This window comes from Lissotriton vulgaris, chromosome 9 (assembly GCF_964263255.1).
Source record: "Lissotriton vulgaris chromosome 9, aLisVul1.2, whole genome shotgun sequence".
Taxonomy (NCBI): Eukaryota; Metazoa; Chordata; class Amphibia; order Caudata; family Salamandridae; genus Lissotriton; species Lissotriton vulgaris.
The window spans coordinates 617,907,972-617,932,888 of NC_141697.1; the positions used below are offsets into that span (position 1 = coordinate 617,907,972).

At 44.3% G+C, this 24,917-nt stretch overlaps 1 protein-coding gene across 1 annotated transcript; it reads left to right on the top strand.

Moving 5' to 3' along the window:
• Window positions 1-22,206: 22,206 nt before the first annotated feature.
• On the top strand, window positions 22,207-24,713 carry LOC147691969 (E3 ubiquitin-protein ligase TRIM39-like). Its single transcript, XM_086936709.1, has one exon. It carries the CDS (start codon window positions 22,252-22,254, stop codon window positions 23,626-23,628), a length of 1,377 nt encoding a protein of 458 aa, XP_086792835.1. The 5' UTR covers window positions 22,207-22,251; the 3' UTR covers window positions 23,629-24,713.
• The last annotated feature ends 204 nt before the right edge of the window (window positions 24,714-24,917 follow it).

The window sequence follows — 24,917 nt, forward strand, 5'->3', positions numbered from 1 at the left end:
TGTTTATGGGATCAGTCGGGTTTGACCCTCAAGTTCATCTTGAAAAGTAGAATTAAATGGTGCTTTAATATTTCTTTGATGACACTATCCTGTTGTCATGAGGCAATTGGTTTCAAATCCCACCACTGAAACCATACCAGTGTCCAGAGGCTGGTTATTTAAAATCTCACTTCTGACACCAATCTGGTGTCTGAAGACTGATGATGGTTTAAACTCAGCTGAAACCATTCTGGCAATTAAAATCTGTCTTCATCTGACAATTAAAAAGTTCACTCCTAGGAGGAATGGGGCAGGGGAGCAGAGTCTATTTTATCTGTATGTCAAGGTGGTGGGTTCCGGAAGCAATATATTTTTAGTTACTTATATCACAATATCTCTTTAACAGCATATTCAGGGGAATCATTGCCCTTCATATTTCCTTGAATGTGGAAGTTCCAAAAATGTGTGATAGTGTACATTTCCGTGAAACTGTCTTTGTGCCTAACACAGTTTCACATAAGTATCTACCTCCTCCCTAGTATCTTAAAAAGGCTGGGAATCTATTTACATGATGCGGTGGCAGGTGAGCAAATAAAAACAGTCTCTCAGCTATTCTTTCTCATATGCCCAGTCATACCATGGTTTATTACAAGGAGATCCTTGATTCACGTATATATCCTTACATCTCTCAGAATTATAGCAGAGACCCTACCACTCTGGATCTCCAGAAGCTTCATTTTTCTGTTTTGGTAAAAGGGGATTAGGCATATAGTAGTAATCTTGTCTCTGGCAGTTAAGACCTGTGGGTACGTCCAGGCAGCTCTTCATATATTTTCCTGTTATTCCTTCTGTTTTAAAAACAAATGTGTTTTTTTGTATGCACCCATCCTGGGGTAGCTTTTCCCTAGGTGAATGCTTGGCCAGTCCACCCATACAGTGCTTTTAGTCTGTCAAGTGAACGTTCTTCAGGTAGTGGTCATACATATTTAACATGGTGAACCTGAGCCAATAGCCACAGCAAGAACCCCTGTTCTGGAGCATCTGACAGGACCAGCAAGATAGTAGAAGCCTGCACTCAACCCATAATTAAAAAAACAGAGTCACAGTCTGCTGTGGATTCTGCATTCTTATTTGTACTCAAAGGTGAAGATTTATTTTGTTAAGAGCACTTTTTCCCACATAGTTATCATGAATTTATGGAAGCTCCTGGAACTAGTTTCTGAAGAATTAATCTTAAATGCATCTCATTGACTTACATTTACATTTACATTTATTTCACTTGTAAAGCGCGTAATTCACCCGAAGGTCTCAGAGCGCTAGGAGCAGACAAGATCCTTGGATTCAGCAGATTCAGAGGAGTTTGAGGGTTGGGATACTAAGGGTTAAAGAGACAGGTTTTGAGCAGTTTCCGAAATCTGACGTGATCTGGCTCTTCTCTCAGAGATGTGGGGAGGGAGTTCCATGCTTCTGGGGCGGTTTTGCTGAAGGCTCGGTCCCCGTTCCTGACCGTTCGGACTCTAGGAACGGATAAGAGGGCTTTACTGGAGGAGCGTAGAGTCCTAAGTGGGATATGGGCCTTAAGTTTCCTTTCCAGGTAAGCTGGTCCATGTCCATTTACTGCCTTATGAACCAGACAGCAGAGTTTGAACTTTATGCGTTTTTTGACGGGGAGCCAGTGCAACGTTCTGAGACATGCTGCTGACGGGGTTCGAGGAGGAAGGTCTAGTACTAGCCTCGCCGCAGTATTTTGAAGAACCTGAAGTCGGTTTAGTAGTGACTGATTGATGGCTGAGAACAGTGCGTTCCCGTAGTCCATCCTGTTTATAACCAGCCCTTGAACTAGGGGCATGCGTGCTGAGAGACTTACAAAGCAGTAACACTGGTGAGCTGCAAATAAACGTAAACTGAATTCAATAAGCGTGTGACTCATAAAGCACAGTAACAGTTGGGAGGCTGGGTAGCACTAGAGACTGAGTGGCATCTCCAGAGCTACCTTATATAATGCAGTTGACTGACTCGATTTGTCTGATGGTATTTTTTTTTGCTGTCACCTGGCTCATATTTCTGATGCTCTGATTAGTGAGTCATAACTGGCACATACATTTAGAGTTTGATGATAATTCTGTGTAGAAATACTTGCTCCACTAATACTATTGCTGCTTTTAGATGAAGAGGTACAGGAACAAGCTCCCATTTAAAGAGCACCACAGGGAAAGTGTTAAAAGAGCTGATAATACTGCAGTACAATCTCAGATAATTGTATATTGTTTAAAAAACAAGCAGATGACCCATTTTTAGATCTAGTTTGGAGCCAGCTTCAGACGTATTTCAAGCCTCAAGTAATCAAATACATTCATAAACACAAAGGACGTACATATATGCACACACACAGGGACTTTGGGTTACAGGCTTCGAACAATCATACAAATGCTACTAGACCTGCAGGTCTAGTGACTTAAATAATCTACTGTAATACTCTTGACCCCTAAACTGGTTTCAAATTTTAAGATCCCAGGCAAACATTTCAATTCACTGAGATGCCATTTTGTTCATTCTCACACATGAAAGCACCTTCAAATATGTTAGTTTACCATGTCTGCTGTACAAAAAACTCTTTTGTTTGATTTAATAGACTAGACTTTAGCTCCATAAGCAATACAAATCTAGCCACATATAGGATACACATGACCCCTGACTTGCCACTTAGTTCATTAACAGCATTGTCATCAGGGCGGGGGCAAGAATATTTCTCAAATCATGTTTAAAACGTATCACTTTTAATAATGTGTAACTATAGCAAGAAGTGGTAGCGCACTCTCATTTGCAGTCAGCACATTTTCCATTAAAATAGTCACAAAATGTATAGGTGGAATGTAGTTTTAGTGATAAAACTATATAGTAAACAAACAATAATGATTGGAAATAAAGTTTTTGCAAATATTTGTCATTTGCACATCACCAAATAAAGTCTTCCAAATTATTTTGCCCTTATTTAAATCTTTCCATCAGACTTCTGAATTACAAAGAAAAGTGCTTTCGTAATTCCTGATATATTTTGAAATATTTGTACTATTTATTTACAAGCTATTTAAATGTTGTTTGTTAGAAAAAAAAACTGACATCCTACAGTCCTTTGTTTCACAATGATCGTCAGACAGCTCACTTTACAAAATCCTCTAACTGTAGTATGAGAAAGAAAAGTAAACACCATTTTCCAGGATAAGATAAGCAGACATACTGACATTTGACCTCTGTCCTCGAACAGACTGCAAATGTTCAAAGATAAAAACAAGATTTAAATGTATTTTATTTGCTCATTCACTTTCTGAATGAACAGAACACCTGTTCCTTTCCAGCTCAAGTTCGCTTGTTAGAACGGACCAGTATGGCCTAAAAATAGTTTGACGTGTTCAAAGCTGACTCACCATTGATTTTTCGAGGCCTGGGTTAGCACTCCTTATCCATTGTTCTGTTCAAGTATCAGTCACATTGTGCTTCCACAGCATGTTGGGGGGGGGGGGGTGGGCTGTTGCCAACCTAAGCCACTGGTTCTGTTGCACCTTGACCGGCCGCATTTCATTTGATCACATGTGCAAATCCGCCTAAACTAAGTGTACTGCAGTGGCAGAGCTAGTGGGTTAATACTTTGCTCCAACCATGCTTTTTTTTCTTTCTCTTTGTTATCCCTTTTAGGCTGAGCCTAGTGGACGCGCACGTGCGCTGCTCTCTCTGTGAGACTGCTGTGAGTATGGGAGAGAAGCCGCACCTACTCTTCGCCCATATTTTTCATTGGCTTGTGTCATTGACTTTCGTAAATGTTCCATTCAGATTCGTCAATAGGCTTGTTAGTCCCACCTTAGTACAGCCTTGTCTTAATTTGTAACATCCCATGGCTACTGGCCCTTTTACTTTGGTTGTTACACAGGACCTTTTATTTAGTTTGTAAGCACTATTTACTTTATTGAGTTTCTCTTCCTGCAGGCTGGACATGAGCTGTTTCAGCTGAAACTGCATGCTTTTTTTTTTTAAGCAGCACGGCTGCTCCCTTAACACAGGCGCCTTCTTTCAATCACTTTAAGCCGGCATTGTCTCATGTCTGTTTCAACCCCCCAAGTAAAATGGATTTAGAAATGATTCGCGAATTAAGTCATGTGAATTCAGGTAGCACATAATCATGTGCTAATGGGCTGAAGCTGACCACAGCACATATGTGTTATGTCATCTGTATTCAAGTCACCTGATGGGTTGTTTTCAAAAGTCTGTTTTATTAACAACACCACCAATACCACTACCACCAATACCACCACAAATACCACCACCGCCAATACCACCACTACCAATAGCACCATCACCAATACCAAGATTTTTTTTTTCAAGATCAAGAAGTCTTTATTCGATTAATTCATCATAAAAGACATAGATACAAGGTAACACAATAACATATATAAAAACAGTATTAAATCGTTGGTATCGAATAGCTTCTTGCAAAAGTATACAAAATTTAAAAGATTCAAATACAAATTACCACAGTAGTGCAGAATAAAACAATCTCGGCTAATTTAGGTTAATAAACCTACTTCTAATAATCCAGGCCCAGCCCAAAAACTTTGCTACCCCCACCACAATAATCGGGTCCAAATTAGTTTTTAACAGTCTCAGGGCCTCAGCAGACGAGCGTGTACCTAGTTGGCTACAGACAGGTTTTAGCCACTTAGATCTGGGGGCTGAGTATTGGGGACACACAAACAACATGTGAGATAGACTTTCCCCTAACCCTTGACAGTTTGCGCAAAACCCCTGACTAGCTTTTCCCCACTTGGTGGTGAAGTCCCCAATAGGGAGTGTGCCACGTCTGAATTGGAAAAAGAGTTTCCGATCCAGGGGTTTGGTAATGATCTCCCAGTAGTTTTCTAACCTGGGAAGATCTTTGTGCACCAAAAATAAACCTGATAGACTACTTGGGCTTGATTTTATAAAGGTATTGTGCATCACCCAGGCCCAATAGCACTCTTTGAGCTCATTTTTAGATGGAAAAGAGGCTGTCTCAGGTGACAACCACAGCTCAGAGAGGCCCAAAGATAGGAGAGTAGCCTTAAGATCTCTAAACCATCCTATTTTTAGTGCTCCCGGAGAGTTTTTTAACTCAAGGCAGGCTTCAGCATAGTGGTGTAGGTCAGGGGTTGTCCACAGACGCCTCCAGAAGGAAATCGGTCGAAATCGTGCACAATCGACCACCGAATGGCACCCAATACCAGTACCACCACTAATACCACCAATAACACCACCACCAATATTTGATCTACTTGATCTTACTGTAATGCTCTGAAGAATAAACTAGTTTGAAATTATGCGGTCCTAGGCAAAACTTTGAATTCACTAAGCTGTCACTTTCTTTATTATCACACATGAAAGCACCTTCATATATGTGAATTCAGCATGTCTGTTGTACAGAAAACTCTTTTTTTTGATTTAATAGACTAAACATTTGCTCCATATATAATACAAATCTAGCCACATATAGGATACACATGACCCCAAACTTGCCTCTTAGTTCATTAACAACATTATCATCAGAGCGGGGGCAGGAATGTTTCTCAAATCATGTTTAAAAACTATCACTTTTAATAAATCTATAACTAAAGCATTAAGTGTTTGCACATTGTCCTTTGCAATCAGCCCATTTTCCATTGAACTGGCCACAAATGTTCCCACTGACATGCAGTTTTAATGATAAAACGGTCTATTGTGTACAAACAATAATGTTGGGCAATCTAGTTTCTGCAAATATTTGTAATTCGCATATCACCAAGTGAAGTGTTCTGATTTGCTTTGCTCCTATTCACATCTTTATTTCGGTTACAGTGCTGAATTACTAAAAAAAAGTTTTTTTGTTTTTCCTGATATATTTTGAAATATTTGTGTGAGAAGTTGGCCTGATATGCAGTGCTCACTATTCTAGTGATCACTATGTATCAGTCCAAACAACCCTTATTGATGATTGGTTGTAAGTCAACCGATAGACCAGCTATCCTAGTAGCATGGACAAGAGCAGTCTTTAGGCTAAATTCTAGTTGGCGTGTTAAGCCAGCTGTTATACCATCACATATACCCCTTGAACACCAAGTGAAAGGACACCACACAAGTTGTTATGAAAATAAAGTATATTTATTTAGAACACAACAACCCTGGACTCTTTATGAGGACAGGGTGCTAAGCACAATACAAAACTCTTATGAAAATACTCAAAATGGCACAAGTCACGCAAATGCCCGAGGGGCACGGAAAACCATATACTACAAAAGTGGAATGCGAAATTACTAGCAGGTAAGTACTACTCTAATAGGCTTTAGGATCGCTAGGACTGGACTACTGAACCTTCAGATTACTAGCAGGAGACCTAGGGAGATCGGGTGCAGAGTGTGCACTCTCACGCGGGATGCGGGACAAAGTCTATGGATGCTAGATTTCGTAAAGTTAGTGTTATCGGACGAATCCGACTAGGTAGAGCTGAAACGAAAAAGGATCAGGACCCTTGGATAGTGAGGCTATGCTGTAACACCGAAATGCTGAAGTTACCTAGCCCAGGGGCTGCGGCTGCATAGGTTTGGAAAGACGTCGGGAATCCTCGTTGCAGTCTATGGAGCCTGAAAGAAGAAGTTGCTGGCAGGCGACCAGTGAAGAGATTCGGAGGGATCCAAGCCTGGATCGGTGATGGAGGATACCTGTAAGCAGAGGGGACCAAGTTCTGAATCACTAGCCAGTGATTAGATGGGCACCAGGATGGCACCGGATGGAGTCACCTCGACCAGGTGAGTGGGCGACGCTGGGCTCTGCAGTCTCACGGACCAGGAGGCGTTGTCGGCGACCAGGATGGAGGTGCGAGCTGTCCCACGAAGGTATCTGCTGTCGACGTCGCTGGACCCAGGATTGGGGCAACAAGTCTTGGCAAATGCAAGCCCACGCGGTGGACTTAAAATGGCGTCTGGAGTGGACCAGGAGGGTCCGGGGTGCTCCTCTGTTGGAGGGGAGCAAGGGCCAGTCTGGAGCAACCAGACCAGCGGTGTTGTCGTCGTGGTGCGTCGTCAAGAGGGCCACAAGCCAGCAGGCAAGTAGCCGGATAACGCGGTGAGCAGCAAAGAGCAGAAGGGCCCCACGCAGATCTGGTGGATGCTGGGGGGCTGGACTTCGGTACTGGAGCTGCTCAGGGGTAGGGCTTCTCGAACCCCAAAGCACTCACTCGAGGATCCCTCGGCGGTGTTGCTTGATAAGCGTCGTGCAGTTCTGAAGATGGCCGGTCCCTCGAGGTCTCGTCACACCCACGGATCTCAGCTGAGCTGACGATGTAGGTAGAGGTCAGTGGTGCCAGGGAAGCCGGGTCTCGTCGTGCTGGTCGGTCGGATTCCGGAGGAAGGACGTGCAGCAAACCGCAGTGTTCTTAGATGGTGCCTGCGGGTGCAGGGTGACTACTCCTTAGTCACAAGGGAGAAATCTTGAGAAGAAGTCTTGAGTTCCTTTCTTAGAAAGTAGTTTCAGGATTCAAAGATGATCTAATTTGGAAGGGGGCCCGCTCCTATCTTTATACTAGGAAAAGGGGCTGGCACGCGACTAGGTCCTGCCCATGGGTGGGACCAGGAAGGGGGGTGGTTACACCCCTCTCCCATGCCGGACTTTCCCCAGCTTAGGGGCTGGTGTGCCCCTGGAACTGGTTCTAGCCGGCAGATGCATAGTGAGCACCGGGGTGCCACTTGCAGTCACCTTCCTGTAAAGCCCTGCCTACCCAGGATACACAAAACCCTGTCTGGGATGGTGCTAGCACCGCCCCTGACAGGAAACCCTTTGTCCAAGCCTCCCTCGCTGGAAGGACTCCCAGCAGCAGGAGGTCAGACTTGTGTCTGTGATGGCAGCATCCATTTTGTGATGCTGAGGCTTGAGTTAACTTTAACCGGGGTTCACAGTTACATACATGTCGTGTCCCTCTAGAAGGGGGGAATGCTAACCCCGTCGCCAGAATTGGCGAGGGGTTAGTATTCCAATTCGTATGACACCTTACTCGACATGTTTTGATAAAGCGATACCAGAGTTGGTATATAACCGCGAGGATTATAATGCACTTAAGAGTATATGGTATGCGTTATCAATGAACAGCTATTAGGACTTGGTTCCGCAAGCTGCAAACGGGCTCAGCTCATGCCAGAGCACCATCTCACACGATTCCAAGCACTCTGCCTTCAGGATTGTCAAGGCCTGCCATAGGAGTGACTGATAGGAATACGGGTGTCCATTTTAGGGTTAGATATAGGTATACTATATCTACAGCAAGGGGTGTTTATACCACCTTGCCCCAGCTGTCGTGCAGCCAGTTGTGTCAGATTTAGATGGCCAGCCAGGGGTGGCATAATACATGCTGCAGCCCCTGGTAGGCCCTGGGTACACCTATGCTCTGAGTTACAGGGTCTGATAAGGTGGCCCAGTACCAATTGGTAAATGCACCTAAGGTACACGTGTCAATTTAGTGAGAGAACAGCAAGGCTGTGGGTCTGATTAGCAGGCCCACAGCCAGAAAAGTCGTAAACCAGTGAAGCAAAAAGCAAACATCTGGGGTGATCATAGGATTGCAGACCCTACTCTCCTACAATTTGTACTATTTATGTACAAGCCATTTAGCCCCTTGTGTGCTCGACTTGACTCGCCATAGCAAATGGGAGGCCTGAGAAATAATTGCAACATGTAACATGTTACAGAATTTCAAAATGGGGTTAATCGATTAAAAAAGAAAACGGTGTTGCAGACTTTGAGACCGCAACATGGCTTTTTTACATCAGTCCTTACTTTGTTCTTTGTGGTTCAGCACTCTATGAGAGTGCATGTGTTTTCCAGCTCTCTCCCTCATGTACTTCACCACCACCAGATACCCACCTTTCCTGTGCTCCATGCTGCTGCCTTCTTTGTGTTGAAAGCTCTCTCTTGGGTGCTTCTCCCCCCACCAAACTCTATGCCTTCCCTGTGCTTCCACCCACCCCCTGTGTTTCGGTCCCTCATGTGCTGTTTTTCCCCTTCCCAGTCACACTCCCTGATGCTTCGCCCACCTGCTCTACTGTTGCCCCCATTGCCCACAGACTTTCTTTAAAAAATACTTTAAGTTGAAGAAAAGCAAATTTGTGCTACCTTTTTTTCAAATGTAGTGATCCTTCTTGGATCAGTAAATGAAAAAATGGTGAACATGCATAATGGTGCATGTGCACACGTCAGCACGCATGCACATGCCTACAAAATCACATGACTGCGTCATTACACCTAGTTTTTTAACTTATGTTTCACCTTTTGCAATGCTGCGCCGAATATTTTGGATGTTGTACAGCATCATCAAAAGGAGGTCCCAAAGGTGGGACCTATTGGATTTGCCAAATCCTGTTTTACTTTTCAAGACAGTTAAAGGACGCTTGAACATGGTCAGATGGTGTATTTCAGGTGCATTTTAAGAGGCTGTGATATTTGAGCCAAAAGACACTGCAATCATCAGTTTAAATCCAGCCCAAGAAGGGTCACATTTGCACGTATTATTATTGGAGACAGGAAATGTCATTACAATTGATGATTACCGCTGTTCAGTTACCTTAATAGAAAATACTGGAGCTGTTCGGGAAATGGAAAAGCATAATCCGGTTAATATACTGACATTGTACAAGAAACGATCCCTTTGACCTTTTGCAATATGCCTTTGCCATCTGCAGAGAAGGTACACATGGAATTTGGTGAAAAACAAGTTATTGTATCAGCCTAATATACCCCGGGTTCTGATAGTCATTCATTCTAAACTCAAATGATGATATCACATCTCTTACAAAATCATGAATTAACAAAAGGCAGGAATGACAGCATACCGTCCTGTGCAGTATGCTAGCTGTGCACATGGCAACGCTTACATTGAACATGTACTCAGTAATATTATTATGACACTTGCAGCCATACATACATGATCACATAGTGCTGTAATGCTGTAAAGAAAAATATAGGTATTGTCCAGGTCATTTATACTCCTTTTATTGATCTCTTAAGTAGGAAAGCTTCCAACTCACGGGGACCAAGGCATGCCCTATGTCCCAGGTGACCTAATAATGCCCTTTGTTTGTTTGTAAAATACGCCTCTTGTATCACTGACCCATTTCTCCTGCCACTAAAGTGGTCTATAGTATAGGGTGTCATATATAGCAGTAACAGGATGCCTGACGACTGCTTGGCAGAGCTCTGAGTTACTTTTAAGCATGCAGAAATGCCACAACAATGCAGCCTTTGCACAGTGGCAGTTAGCCTAGTGAGCTTTCTACCTCCTACGGTAAAGACTAAGAGATGCTACTTTGTCTGTGGTGGTCACCGACTCCCTCCCACTGACTCTCTAAAAAGCCTCAAATGGCTAGCTTTGGTATGTAAATGAGCTGTACCAGTCTTGGGGCACACTCTGAGGTCGAGCTTCAGTCTGAGTGCTCACTAGGTATGGGCTCATCGTAGTCCAGAGTTGAGACTTTTGGGATCTACTTTAATGTTCTTATATGTCTACTATTTCTATTCGTTGTTTTCTCTCTCTGCCCTTCCTCTCTTTCCCTACTTCTAACTTTGCTCTATTCTAGAATTTTCTTCTATCACTCATTCTACTCTTCAGCTCCGACTGTTTGGAGCTCACCGTTGTGGGTCCTGATATTTGAATCTTGAATAAAGAAGATTAACAACAGTGCAGAAACTGCCTCTTCTTATCTTTCCTCGTCGGTACATCTACTTACGCAAGTCAGTCCTTTCCCTCTCTGCCAAATTTGTGCCTGCTGCTAGAGAAACTAGAGGTGTGGGTTATATATTGGTCTTTGAGAATATATGAGACTAATATGGCAGAGGAACACAGGTAAAAGTCAGGAAGCCAGTTAAGACTGAGTGAAAGGAAACTGTGTCTTCCTGTGGGGCTGATGAACAGTGCTATTAGGAACTTGAAAAAAATGGCATGCTTAGCCTACTGCAGCCGTGTCATTTTAGGGGCTAAAGCATACAGAAACGTGTAAAGAAACTTTGCTTCCCAGAAATCCTTAATTTGCCTAATGATCCATCTATCCCTGACTAAAGTTGTCCTCGGCAATCCTAGCCAAGTATTCTAAGCTATACCTATTAAAAAAAAGAAATCTCTGAAACCTACAAATATTCACAAACCTTTCAAAGCAAACCTAGTAGAACCCACGTTTAGTCCAGATCCGGCTGCTACCTCCCATAAAAAGAAATGAGAGTATGCCCTGAGATATGGTTGGAGTCTTTTCACAGTAATATGATAATATTCGCATAAGTCTCCACTTCCATCAAAGTTCTCAAAACAATAGCAAACAATGGGTTGCTGGCACGGGGCATGTTGCTTAATAAAAGCGGCAAAGTTAACGACATGGACAGTGTAGAAGCCATGTCATGCCATGGCATTCCTCAAGGTAGCATTTAGATTTTTTCTAGAAATAAAGAACAAAAACATGGTTTTACTATCAGGTTTTATTGTACATAAGTCTCTTTATTTATACTTAAGGCACAACAAGATACCAGAGAAATGCTTAACATTTTACATTATTAGTACTTTTGTCACAAAACTCAACTGTGAGATTTCCTTAACCCACCATCTTGAAAATGCTTCATTCTTGTTTCCATTCTGACACATTCTCTCTCAGGCTTAGTACAACCAACACCCTTGGGTGCTGGAGCTCTGAACTTTACTGTTAACCTACTTCCTGTACAGTCAAATCCAGCCATGCTACCAGCTGTCCCAAAGATGCAGGGACGCCATGTTCTCACCACTGGCATTGTGGGATGGCTCTGCCGAGGTACGACAGAGAAACCAAATTGAGATTACTAAATCACAATGGTATAGACTATACAGGTTATCCTTAGTAACAAGCAGCAGGGCTCTTAAGAAGGATGGACAGGTGCTCATATTTTACAGAACGCAGATTAGAACATTGGAATGTTGGGAGCTCCATTGAAAACAATGGAGTGCTCTGGGCTTATAATGGCTGGTATAAGCCTGGAGCTCCAACATTCCAATGTTTCTTTGTTCACAGCTCTGGCTGTGAACAAAGGCTTCAGGGAGCCTAAGGGGATTCCAATCCCCTCACGCTTCCAAAAGGCTTTGTTTTTTTAAGAACATTCTGTTCTCTAGTGACAGAATGTTCTAATAGCCTTATAGCCCTTCGTAGATGGGCTATACCGCTATTAAAGTCCCTCTCCCTTGTTAAAGGCCCTCGCCTTCGGCTCGGGGCCTTTAACGCTGGAGAGGGCCTTTAATAGCCGGTATAGCCCTCTACGGCGGGCTATAAGGCTATAATAGATCTAAGGCTCAGTTTCTGGACTACAACAGAGAAAAATACAAAGAGGGCTGGGGAGTATAGAATGGCACAGTATTGCAGACAACATCAGGAACTCCTACAGGCAACTTGTGCATCCACTCAAAAGTCCCCATCCTCTAACGAGAATGGTTAAATGTAAAGAGGTAGCACAGGCGCATGGGGGATGTGGAGGGGTGGGGGCTAATAGGGTATTAATTGATAAAGCAGTATTAAAGTCTGGCCGGAAGACCCTATCACAGAAGCAATGGAGGTCATGGCCACATTTAATATTGTCATAATGGAAGAGTGAAAGTCGAGGTTCCCATACTGGCATCATTTACGTTGCTAGTGAATGAGTACTTTATAACAAGCATTGGAAATGCAATAGGTCTCGCATTAGGAAAGTTTGAGCTATTAGTATTGTAAATGACACTTTTTTTATTTATGTGTTGGTTTTGAAAGTAGCAAAATTAATAGCTTTGTCAGTTACAATGTCAATAGTTTTGACTTTTGCAAATGTGACACCTATAGCATTTGTAATGCAATGTGTGTTGTATTTACGTGACTTAGATGTATTGATATTACAAAAAACAATGGCTTTTAATTTTGTAAATAATTAATACTTAAATAAAAGTTTTTGTAATTTATAATGGCAATAGCTTAAACGTTTGTAAATTACTTTTGTGAAGATTATGTTCAGTGTATTTTATTGTGACGAAAATCCAAGAACATTGCATTTGCACCTACACACACACACAGCCACACTCATATAGATGTGGTGGTGGTGGTGGTGGATCTGGGGGATATGGTGGTGGTGGATGTGGTGGTGATGGTGGATGTGGTGGTGGTGGTGATGGTGGATGTGGGGGTGGATGTGGGGGTGGATGTGGTGGTGGATGTGGTGGTGGATGTGGTGGTGGTGGTGATGGTGGATGTGGGGGTGGATGTGGTGGTGGATGTGGTAGTGGTGGTGGATGTAGTGGTGGTGGATGTGGTGGGGGTGGTTGTGGGTGTGGTGGATGTGGGGGTGGATGTGGTGGTGGGGGTGAATGTGGTGGCGGGTGGATGTGGTGGTTGTGGTTGTGGGTGTGGTGGATGTGGTGGATGTGGTTGCGGATGGGGTGGATGTGGTGGTGGGTGGTGGATGGGGTGGAGGTGGTGGATGTGGTGGTGGAGGTGGTGGATGGGGTGGTGGTGGATGCGGTGGTGGTGGATGCGGTGGTGGTGGTAGTGGTGGATGGGGTGGTGGTGGTAGTGGTGGATGGGGTGGTGGTGGTAGTGGTGGATGGGGTGGTGGTGGTGGATGGGGTGGTGGAGGTGGTGGATGGGGTGGTGGTGGATGCGGTGGTGGTGGTAGTGGTGGATGGGGTGGTGGTGGTAGTGGTGGATGGGGTGGTGGTGGTAGTGGTGGATGGGGTGGTGGTGGTAGTGGTGGATGGGGTGGTGGTGGTGGATGGGGTGGTGGTGGTGGTGGTGGATGGGGTGGTGGTGGTAGAGGTGGATGGGGTGGTGGTGGATGGGGTGGTGGTGGTGGTGGTGGTGCATGCGGTGGTGGTGGTGCATGCGGTCGCATTAGGAAAGTTTGAGCTATTAGTATTGTAAATGACACTTTTTTTATTTGTGTTGGTTTTGAAAGTAGCAAAATCAATAGCTTTGTCAGTTACAATGTCAATAGTGATAGATAGAGTGAGGGCGATAGATAGATAGAGTGAGGGCGATAGATAGCTAGATAGATACATAGATAGATAGTCAGCGAGACCTAAAAACCGGGATAATGCAGATTGAAAGCATGAAAGAGAGAGAGTTATGGGTGGATGCATGCATGGATGAGTTGATAGATGGATGGGTGGGTGGGTTATTTGGTAGCTGTCTAATAAAATGGAATGGTTAGGTAAGTGGATGGGTAGTAAAATCAAAAGTTAAGAAAAAGTGCGCGAAAGAAAGAAAAGAAAGAGTATGAGGATTGTTTTGTGAAGTACAATTTTGTTTGTAATCCAGCTGTCAACCTGCAAACGGACTGAAAATCCAAAACCGCACAAGACACCTGCAATAGAGGCACAGACCACTAAAAGGCATGATTTGCGGGCTGATAAATGTAAAAACCTTGATAATGCTGATTTAAAAATAAATGGCGGCGCGAACACCAAAGGCAAAATCACATATAAAGCAAAGCAGTTGTACTAAAAGCACAAATAATGAAGGCTGGTACGTGTAATAGTAGAAACTGACTGAAAATCCCAAACCGCACAAGACACCCGCACTAAAGGCTCGGAGCACTAAAAAGGCACGAGTTGCTGGCTGATCAAAGCAAAAATAAACGTGAAAAGCAAAGTATTTGGTACATTGTATCAAAAAATACTAATAATGCGGGCTCATAAATGACAATTCACTAGTACTGTGGCTTGATAAATATTTATCGTAAACGGCAGCAAAAGCACACGTAAAGCAAAGCAGTTTGGAGATTGTAACAAAAAGCACTAATAATGCAGGCTGGTACATGTGATAGTACAAACGGGAGCGAAAATTAAAACCGCAGACAGCGGAAAAGCAAGCTTCGTAGTTGAAAGGCCCAATACAGCCTTGTTAACATATACCTAACATGTTTTAAACTTGGGAAGTCGTTACTTTGAGCTTCAAGAAGACGGATGCCACGCTTCACTGCAAATATAATAAAGACCTCTGAAGTCCTTTGGTGCGGCTGTAATACTAAGCAAAGCAGCAAAGATGCAGAGTACTAAATGTGAAAATCCCAAAAATGTTGTTTGCGAAAGAACGTAGCTCAAACGGAATGCACAAAGAAGCAAAAGTTTAAATTAGTTGCTACAGCGGCGCAGATATCACAAAAAATGGAGGCTGTATTCCCCATCGCAGCATGCTTCATTGCATACGTAGAGCACATATGGCTCTTGCATGGCTGCATCATCTAAAGTAAAATGTAAAATGTAAATGTCAAGGTATTTGTAGAGCGCACTGCCACCAAGCGGTTTCCTGGTGCTATTACTCATACCACTGTGGAACCCTTCCTGGTTTTCCCTGTGAAGTGTCCACTCCTGGGCACCCCCAGGGTGAAGCCAGGCATCCTAGCGCTGTTGGGCCGGTGTGGAGGTTAAGCAAGCTATTTATTTATTTTAGTGTATTTTGTTATAGCGCACAGATACCCCAACGGGGTGTCCCGGCGCTCCTGTGCGATCTTATGCTGAATTAGGTGTTGTTTAAAAAGGGGATGGTTAACAAAACGGGTAGGTTTTTAAGGCTTTCCGGAAGGGTAGTTCTTCTTGGATCATCCGGATGGAATTTGGTAACTTGTTCCAGAGGGCAGAGGTACATACTTGGAAGGTTTTTCCGCCTGAGCGGGTTTTTTTGAATCTGGGAGTGGTGAGGAGGTTTTTTGAAGAAGAACGAAGAGTCCTGGTGTTGCTGTAGGGGGTGAGGCAGGTGGATAGGTAGGCAGAGCCCTTGCCTCTCAATGCACGGTGAGCTAGTACCAGTGCTATGAATTCTGCCCTTTTTTGTATGGGCAGCCAATGAAGTCTGCGACGGTGGGGTGAGATATGCTCACGTAGGGGAATGCCACCAACCAGTCGTACTGCAGCGTTCTGGACTGTCAGGAGTCGATGGCAGAGACCTGCAGACAGTTCGGTGTACAGGCCATTGGCGTAGTCTAAATGCGAGGTGATCAACGCCTGGACTACAGTCTTCCTGGTGTTATTAGGTAAGAAATTGATGAGCTTTTTCACCATCCTGATCTTGGCAAAACATGCTGCAGAGACTGTGTGGACTTGATGTTGCAATGAGAGGTTAGACTCCCATCTAACCCCTAATTTTTTCACTGAGTCTTTGGGCTGGGGTGGTGCACTCAAATCAAGAGGCCACCAGATGTTGGGATCTAGTGGGGATGGCTGATGAAAAAATAATACCTCAGTTTTTCCTGCGCTTAGCCTGAGGAAGTTATTGTCCATCCACTGGGCGAATGTGTGAAGGCAGTTTTTTAGTGGGTCGAAAGTTGTTTGGGTAATGCTGTTGAACGAAAACAAAAGTTGAATGTCATCGGCGTAGGAGGTGGCCTTTATTCCAGTTTGGGCGATGATGTCAGCGAGGGGTGAGAAATAAACATTAAATAGGAGGGGGCTCAGTGAGGAGCCTTGGTGGACTTCCCACCGAAGTGGGCGGCTGTCCGAGGTATATGGGGGGGTGAACACTGCCTGCGTTCGGTTGGACAAGAAGGATGTAATCCATTTTAAGGCTGTGCCCAGGATGGCTTTGGATTGTAGGCGGTCTAGGAGGAGGGGGTGGGAGACGGTGTTGAATGCTGCTGACAAGTCAAGCAGCACCAGCACCGCTCTTGATCCCTCATCCATCCTCCAGCGTACAGCATCTGCCATCTCGATTAGTGCTGACTCAGTGCTATAACCTGGTCTTAAACCGTGCTGAGAGTCATGGTAAGCACCTAAAAATCCGCTAGTTGTTGCTGAACGAGTTTTTCAAGCACTTTGGCGGGAGCTGGTAAGAGAGTGATAGGCCTGTCGTTGGAGGGTTCACTGGGGTCGGCGTTGGCTTTCTTAATTATGGGGACTAACCGTGCATGCTTCCAAGAGTCTGGATAGACTCCCGAATGCAGCGAGTCGTTCCAAATCCCATTCAGAGTGGGATTGAGAATGGGTGCTAGAGATTTGTATTGCTTGGCGGGCCAAGGATCAAGAGGAGATCCAGATTTGCATTTTTGGAGTTCTTTGAGGGATTGATCTAAGGTGATCTCTTTGAAGTTGGAGAACGTACGGTCAGATCCAGTGATGGCGGTATTGGTAGTACATTTGTCTGAATTAGTATTGCTGGGGAAGGAGTCGTATATGGTGGCAATTTTATTCTCGAAAAAATCAGAGAGACTGTTGCATAGTGTCTGAGACACCAGTGGGGGTCGCTCAAGAGCCAGGGGGTCGGTGAAGGATCTAACTGTGTCAAATATTACCCTATTGCCCAGAGTTGCAGCGTGGGGCCCATGATTAGAATAGGCACCGAGGCGAGAATTGTCAGGTCCGAGGAAATTGAGCCCAAGACCCGCCGAGGAGGGAATTGAACCCTGGTCCCGGGCCAGAACTTGCATCAGGGTCTGCCGCTCTAACCATTGAGCCTCACTCCTCCACCTTGTATCCCACTGCCCTCATGCTAATCGAATTTGGGAATGGAGTTGACCTCCTAGACTGCAGTTTCTTAGAGTAGGTGCTAATAAGGATAAGCTTTGCCCATGATTCAGGTCTTACAATTGGGGCCTGTACGCTTATCTGCAAGTCCAAGTGAACTGCACTTCCTCTGTCCCTTCTCTGATCTTCTCTGATCTGCAGAGGCACCAGACAGGGATGTCCACAGATCCCCCTCCTGTTTGCCCTTGCAATGGAATTTGTGTGAATATAGTACTCGGGCAAATCTATAATAAACACTAGCCCTTGCAATGGAGCCACTTGCGATATGGACTACATGCGATGCCCGGCTGTAGGGGCTTGACATGGGGCGGGATCGGAAAGGACTGCCCTAATGTCCTCTTGTTCCCTTCTAGACCATCCATTACGGTGTCTCAACTATTTCAAATGCTGTCCTCTATGGGGAGGCCTCAGGTCTTCAAGTTAATTGGTCCTAGTCCCTCTTTATCCTGCCGACGGGTGAAAGTAAAAAATAAAAAAAATAAAAATTCTTCAAATGAACTGTACAAATATTTCAAAATATACCATCAGAAATTAAAGCACACATGAAGCATATTGTTTTTGTAATTCTGAAGTGTGATGAAAACAATGATCAAAACAAATCCCAACACATGCTGAAGCACAAATTATCACTATTCAGTTAAACCCAATTTCAACAAACATTATCGCTTGGGCACTATATAGTTTTATCAGTAAAACTGCTTACATTTGCACATTTAATAGACATTTTGATTTTTAAAAAATGCCGTCTGTAAATGACAGTGCGCTACCATACCATGATTTACTAATATATTTGTGACCGTGTACTACAAAATGCACCACCAGTTGCATACCACACACCCTTTTCTCCTGAACGAAGGAAGTTTATTAGCTACTTTTGTTTTTTGTGTGGTGCTTGGATATTTCACAATCCATATAACTTCAGTGATGTAACATTGAAGGAAGCACCCCCACTTTAAACACTGCTAAGCACCACTGCCCTCTCTGGGTGCCTAAAATCACCCAACGTCTCAATGGCGGACCTGACATTCATGAAACCTCCTACCCTCACTGGGTACCTCCGTTCACATGAACCAGTTGAGAAATTACGTTCCGCATTAGCCACCCTCAAACTCACTCACCCGCATTCTAACATCATTATGTCGGGAGACTTCAACATGAACCTACTTCATGGATGGGAAAAAAGCAAAATTGGCCGCCCACATACCAGCAAACTATGAGATTACCACGGTAATAGATGTGCGGCTCTTTTGGAAGAACTCTCAATGCTGCACATGCTGAACACACGAGGTCTGCTCAACAACCCTCCAGCCTGCATAAGGGTCACACAAAAAACAGGCTCAATCATCAACTACACTTTTACAGACTACAATATTCTACCAAACATCTTGAATTTTCAAATACAAGATAGAGCAGAAAGTGATCACTTACCACAAACCTTCAAACTACTCACAAATACAAAAAGACCAATAACAAATAAGGTGATGTCTTCACAATTTCAATTTTTTAACCTAAAGTGCCTTACCTGGAAAAAGGAAACTATTGGTGATATAATGGGCGTATGTTCCACCCTCTTGGAGAGCATTGAAAATGAATCATCGTGCATAGAGGCCTGGGAATCCTTTGTTCTCAAACTAGATAAAGAACTCCCAAGACAGGGCAATGCGAGGAAAGCAAGAGGTTCATCTGGGGCAGCATGGTTCACAAGCAGCTTAAGGAAACAAAAAAAAAAACTGAATACATATGTAAGACGTCTAAGAACCTGAATTCAAGAATCTACCCAAGAGACCCTAAGCTTAATAGGAAAAACTAGAAAGGAATTCAAAATGAACATCAAGGTAGCCAAGCGAGAACACAGAGGACTCACATGGGCGAAACTCCTCCACGCCAGCAAGAAAGGAGACTCCAGACTCTTCTGGGGTACAATCAACCAGCTGTCAAATGGCCAGAAACGACACTTCAACTCAGATACAATGGAGGACACTTGGAGAGCCCATATTGATCAAACATATAATGCAACCTCCACCCCAGTTCTAATAACTCACAGGATGCAATCCGAGAATGGGAACCCCCAAGCAGGAATAGTCGCTGAATCACCTAAGCCACGCTCACAGGAATTTGTTAGCCAGTTCTCGCAAGACCAGGTCCATAAGATCATAAAAAATCTAAGGTCAGAGGGAGCCCCAGGACCAAATGGTCTGCCAAACGTCCTATTTCTGCAGGACCCATCGTTCTGGACCGTATTCTGACCCCGCTTTTTACACACGCTCTAGCAACTGGCTCAATCTCAGACTCGTGGCGAGGAAGCATTATAAATCCCATATACAAATCAGGTCCTCGTTCCGACCCTTCCAATTATGGAATGATTGCATTAATCGACGTTGAGGCTAAGATATATGCATCGAATTTGTTGCTAGATCTAGAGGATTTGGTGGATCGTACAAACTTGATGCCAAATACGCAAACGAATTTCGGGCAGGAATGGGCACACTCACAAACATCTTGGCTGTAACTCTTCTAGCCAATCAAGCCTATGCAAAATCCTGCACCTTGTATGCATGGTTCATCGATCTCAAAGCAGCATTTGATAACGTTCCGAGGGCAAAATTATGGGCCAAAATGCAAAGTTGGGGAGCGCCCACAAAACTACTGGAAGCCATAATCAACTTGTACTCGCACACATGGGTCCAAATAAAGATAGGCGACGGGCGCACTTTAACAAAAAAGATTCATACATCAAATGGACTAAAACAGGGGTGCGTTCTGGCTCCCTGCCTAGTTAACATCTATACTGCAGACCTTGAGAAGTACCTCTTACTTACACAAACTGACCCCCTAAAACTGGGCAAAACATTGATACCTAGTCTTCAATATGCGGATGACATAGTCCTCCTAGCCCAAACACCTATAGGTCTACAGAGATCGATAGCTCAATTAGGGGCCTACATTACTTCTGCCCAACTTTCAATTAATCATCAAAAAACAAAGGTGCTATACTTTTTAAAACACTGCAAAACGGGAAAAAAAGGTAAATTTAAATGGAATTTAGATGCAAACCCAATATCCCAGGTGGATTTGTATAAATACTTGGGGTTTCATCTTGATCACAATCTCAATTTTAAGCCACAACTGTTCAGAAAAAGCTAACAGGCTGCTCAACAGGCCATCTCCTCAAAGTAATCGCTGCTAAATTCCTCCCCTCCATATCCTACGGGTCAGAAATTTTGAAAACAAAAGATGCCACTGTCCTAAATCTAGCACAGTCCAGTCTCTTCAAGAGACTGTTTTCAATTCCCCAATATATCTCTCAGGCTCAAATTCGATTGGAATACGGACGCAAAAACCAGATACCCGCTAGACAAGGGGCAATGGGCAAATATTATTGGCAGATGAGGGAAGCCGAATATAATACTCTGGCCCACTTCTGTTGGGAAGAGATAGAAAAACAAGCCAGGCTAAATAATTCAATCTTTACCATCCTAAAGAGTCCCTCCTGGCCCTTTAACTCGAGGAAGCATGGCTCACAATCATCACATACTCCAGATTCAAAACAGCAGCGAATGACGCAATTGAACAGGTCTCTTTGCTAATGGACAAAACTACCTTCACCATGAAAAGCCACACATGGGGCGTGATACAATCATATCAGTCGCTGAAGCCGCAAGCGTACCTATCTGAACACTTCTCACACCACAACAAGCACTTTTTGACGCTGCTGCGGCTGGGCTCTTTTTCTACGAAAGACTTAACTCCGAAATGGATATGTAGCTGGCTGACCAAAGAATGCCGCCGCTGCGGACAAGGAGAAGAGTCACTGCTACACCTTCTATGTATTTGCCCCTCATTATTAGAAATCAGAAAAACATTGCTCCGTGAGTTAATGAGGAAGGCACAATTAAGGACATGTGGTTGGGCAGTCATACAATGTCTCGGAGGCTCGTCAATTCAACTATCTTGCAGAGCCATAACCTTCTGGCAAATGGCGGCAAAGGAACTGGATAAACAAAAAAGCAAATGAACTAACTGGAGCAGTCCAGTACTGAATAGCCCGGTCAATTTTCAAATAGCACCGCCATCTTGCATTTTACTGTTTGTAAATGTTTAGAATATTATTTTATTTCACAATCAGATACTTTTAAAACTATCACTTGTCGACTGCTCAAGCACCTGATTGCGTTATGCACGTACTTCTGGCATTGTCAAAAATTCCTTAAATTTAATTTATAATGTATTATGGTGGTTTGTATACCCTTTTATGATTTTTTATTAAATCAAATAAAATTATTATGACTTGTGGAAAAAGGGATAAGTGCTGATGACAGAAACTCCTTGGCTCAGAGACAAATGGCTTGCCATTCCACTTTTAAGCGTATTTGGGACATTCTGTGATTGGGAACGTATCCCACTTTGTGAATGTATTTTAAGGTCAGTAACTCATATTAAACCTTTATTAAACATGTGTATCCATTGGTTGAATTAAATGACACAGTAAGCTGTAACTGGTCAGTGAAATGCTAAACAAATACTAAAAATTGGGATGTTTTGCTCTTTCAGGCCACACCTCTGACTCCACCCACTGACCCAATACACGGGTTATCCCCGCCCTCGGAGTCTCCGCCCACTGTTTTTCCCCACTTCGACCACTTCCTGAATCAGTCTCTTACTACATAGTTACAGAACTGTCCCTCCCCTCACGTGTTCCCGGTAGCTCACTTTCCGTCCCACCCATCGGTGCCATGGCGGCTGCTACCCCTGTCCGGAGCCTGCAGGAGGAGGCCATGTGCTGTGTCTGCTCGGGGTACTACCAAAACCCGGTGAGCACCGAGTGCGGGCACAGCTTCTGTCGCCTGTGCACACCTAAGGGCAGAGTCTTCCCTTGCCCTCAGTGCAGAGTGCAGTGCGACCCCAGAGACCTCAAGGCCAACACACAGCTGCTAAACATTGTGGAGCTCGCCAAGCAGATGTGCCAACGAACAGAGGGGGCGCAGGGCCTATGCCAACAACACGAGGAGAAGCTCCAACTGTTTTGCAAGGTGGAGGAGGCGGCCATCTGTGTGGTGTGCAGCCTGTCGGCTGAGCACCGAGAGCACGCCGCGGTGCCCATCCGAGAGGCCGCCCTGGATTACAAGGATACCCTGGCGGGCTGGCTGCCCCCTCTGAGAGCCAAGAAGGAGCTGGTTGTGGCGTCCAAGGCGCAAGAAGAGCAGGAACTTAAATCCTTGAAGGATAACTTGGAAGCTGAGAAGACGAAAACTCGGGCGGAATTTCAACAACTGCGCCAGGTCCTGCAAGAACAGGAAGACGCCACTCTCGCGAGACTGGAGGAGATGCACAGCAAAATCACCAGGACGGAAAAAGCGAACACAATTAAACGACTCCAGCAAATAATCTCCCTCGATGCCCTTATCAGAGAGGTAAATTCGAAGTGTGCGCAGCCGGCAGAGGAGCTGCTGAAGGACGTCCGGAGCTCCCTGAGAAAGTGTGAACATGAAACAATTCAAGAACAAGAAAAAACGACCAATGAGGACAAGAGAAAGGAAAGTTTTTCAAACCATGTAAGCGTTTTCGAACCGGAAATGGAGATGAGGCAGTATAAAGTGCCTGTGACTCTGGATGGGAAAACCGCTCATGGAAGACTGCTGAAGCTGTCTGAGAATACGAGACGTGTGAGAGGACTCCTCCAGGTTGACTACTTAGACAGTGATCCCACGCACTTTCAGTATCGCTGTGTGCTGGGGAAGGAGGGTGTCCGCGCAGGGAGGCATTACTGGGAGCTGCAGCTGCTGCTGGAGGGCGGTGGGTGGTGTGTGGGCGTAGCACTAGGGTCCGTATTAAACAGGGGCGCCGCAGACTCAATGTCACCCGAGCAGGGGGTCTGGGCTGTGGAGGGGTATCACGGTCACTACACGGCTCTCACCTCTCCTGCCACCCCGCTGCCCCTGCGGGAGAGCCCCAGGCTGCTGGGGGTCTACCTGGATTACGTAGAGGGACGGGTTTCCCTGTACAAAGCCGACACCAAGGAGCACCTTTACACGTTTACAGGGGCCGCTTTCACCGAAACAATCTTTCCATATTTTTATCTCGGTCCCGGCGCTGAGCTCCGCCTTGTCTGAAACCTGCAGACCCCGGAGATGTTGGGACTAGAGTAAACCTACCAGTGTGTCTTCAGGTTTAAAAATTGTGCGCGTTAGTTGGCCTTTTGTAATTTTCATAGACATTTCTTAAACGTCGAAATGAGAAATATATTTATGACACGCCAGTGAAGACGGATGTGTCACGATAACAGGTTGAGAGAAGTGTACTGTTAAGTACGGATTCACAATTTTCCCTTGATATTAACACAGTAGATAGAGCATTGCCGACTTGAGAAAACATTCTCTATCGCCTCAGAAGCTTCATTCTAGGATAACATTACAGGAGAAAACAATGGGTCCATACATTAAAGGCGTTTACAGCGCTGCATAGTTAACCCTTTGTTCGACTGTTGGCTAACATTTTTTACCTTCTAAATAGCTGCTACACAATAAAATAAAATAAACGAAGCCATGCGCGCAGACCCACTGAGAGTATTAGAACATTTATTTTCATTCCTGTGTAGAGGTGGGTGAGTGGTTAATGTGTGTCACCTCTTGCGAGGCATGAACCCCTCTCCACACTCGACTATATCAAATAGCATATGTCACTGCATAGCTGCATATGTGGTTTATGCCTCTGTTTCTATATACTTGTCTTAATTTTCCCAAGATTTCCCCATTTAACTATATTGAAAGAAATCTGCCAGTCAATAAAACAAAAGTGACAAAGTAGATTTCCCTTTGAACATGTACTGAGTTTAAACACCTTGGGCCATATTACATAAAGTGCCATTTTCATGACGTTAATAGGCCCTGTGCACAAACGCTTCCATTTTTTTTTTTGCATATTTAACGGTGACATCTTTTTAGACGAGGAAGTTTACCACATATTTGCTTGCGCTGCTGTATGAGATAGTGTACCCAGAAAAGGGTTGTTTACAAATACTTTTCTTCGTAGGCATATTATCATACCATACAACATTCTGTCCAGCAGTGCGATTGCAAATACCTTTTCTTCACCATTCAGCCCTGAGGAAGTTGCAGAACTATTTCCAAATGCGACGAAACACATGTCGGCTGGTTCTGTTTTGGCTTAATGAAAACTGAATTAAAGACAAAGCAACATCACATTTATATGTTTATGGATCATTTTGTGTTCTTATGCTGCCCAAACGCAAAGTGTTATTGATTTAGTACGAAACGAATGACGGGTGTGTGTGCCTGATTTTTTTCACTCCCTGGGCTCTTTGGTATTACAAACAGACCACCCCTAGGATATTGCGGCATAGATTTAAAAATTTAACGGCACAAAAATTGAAATTTTGCTG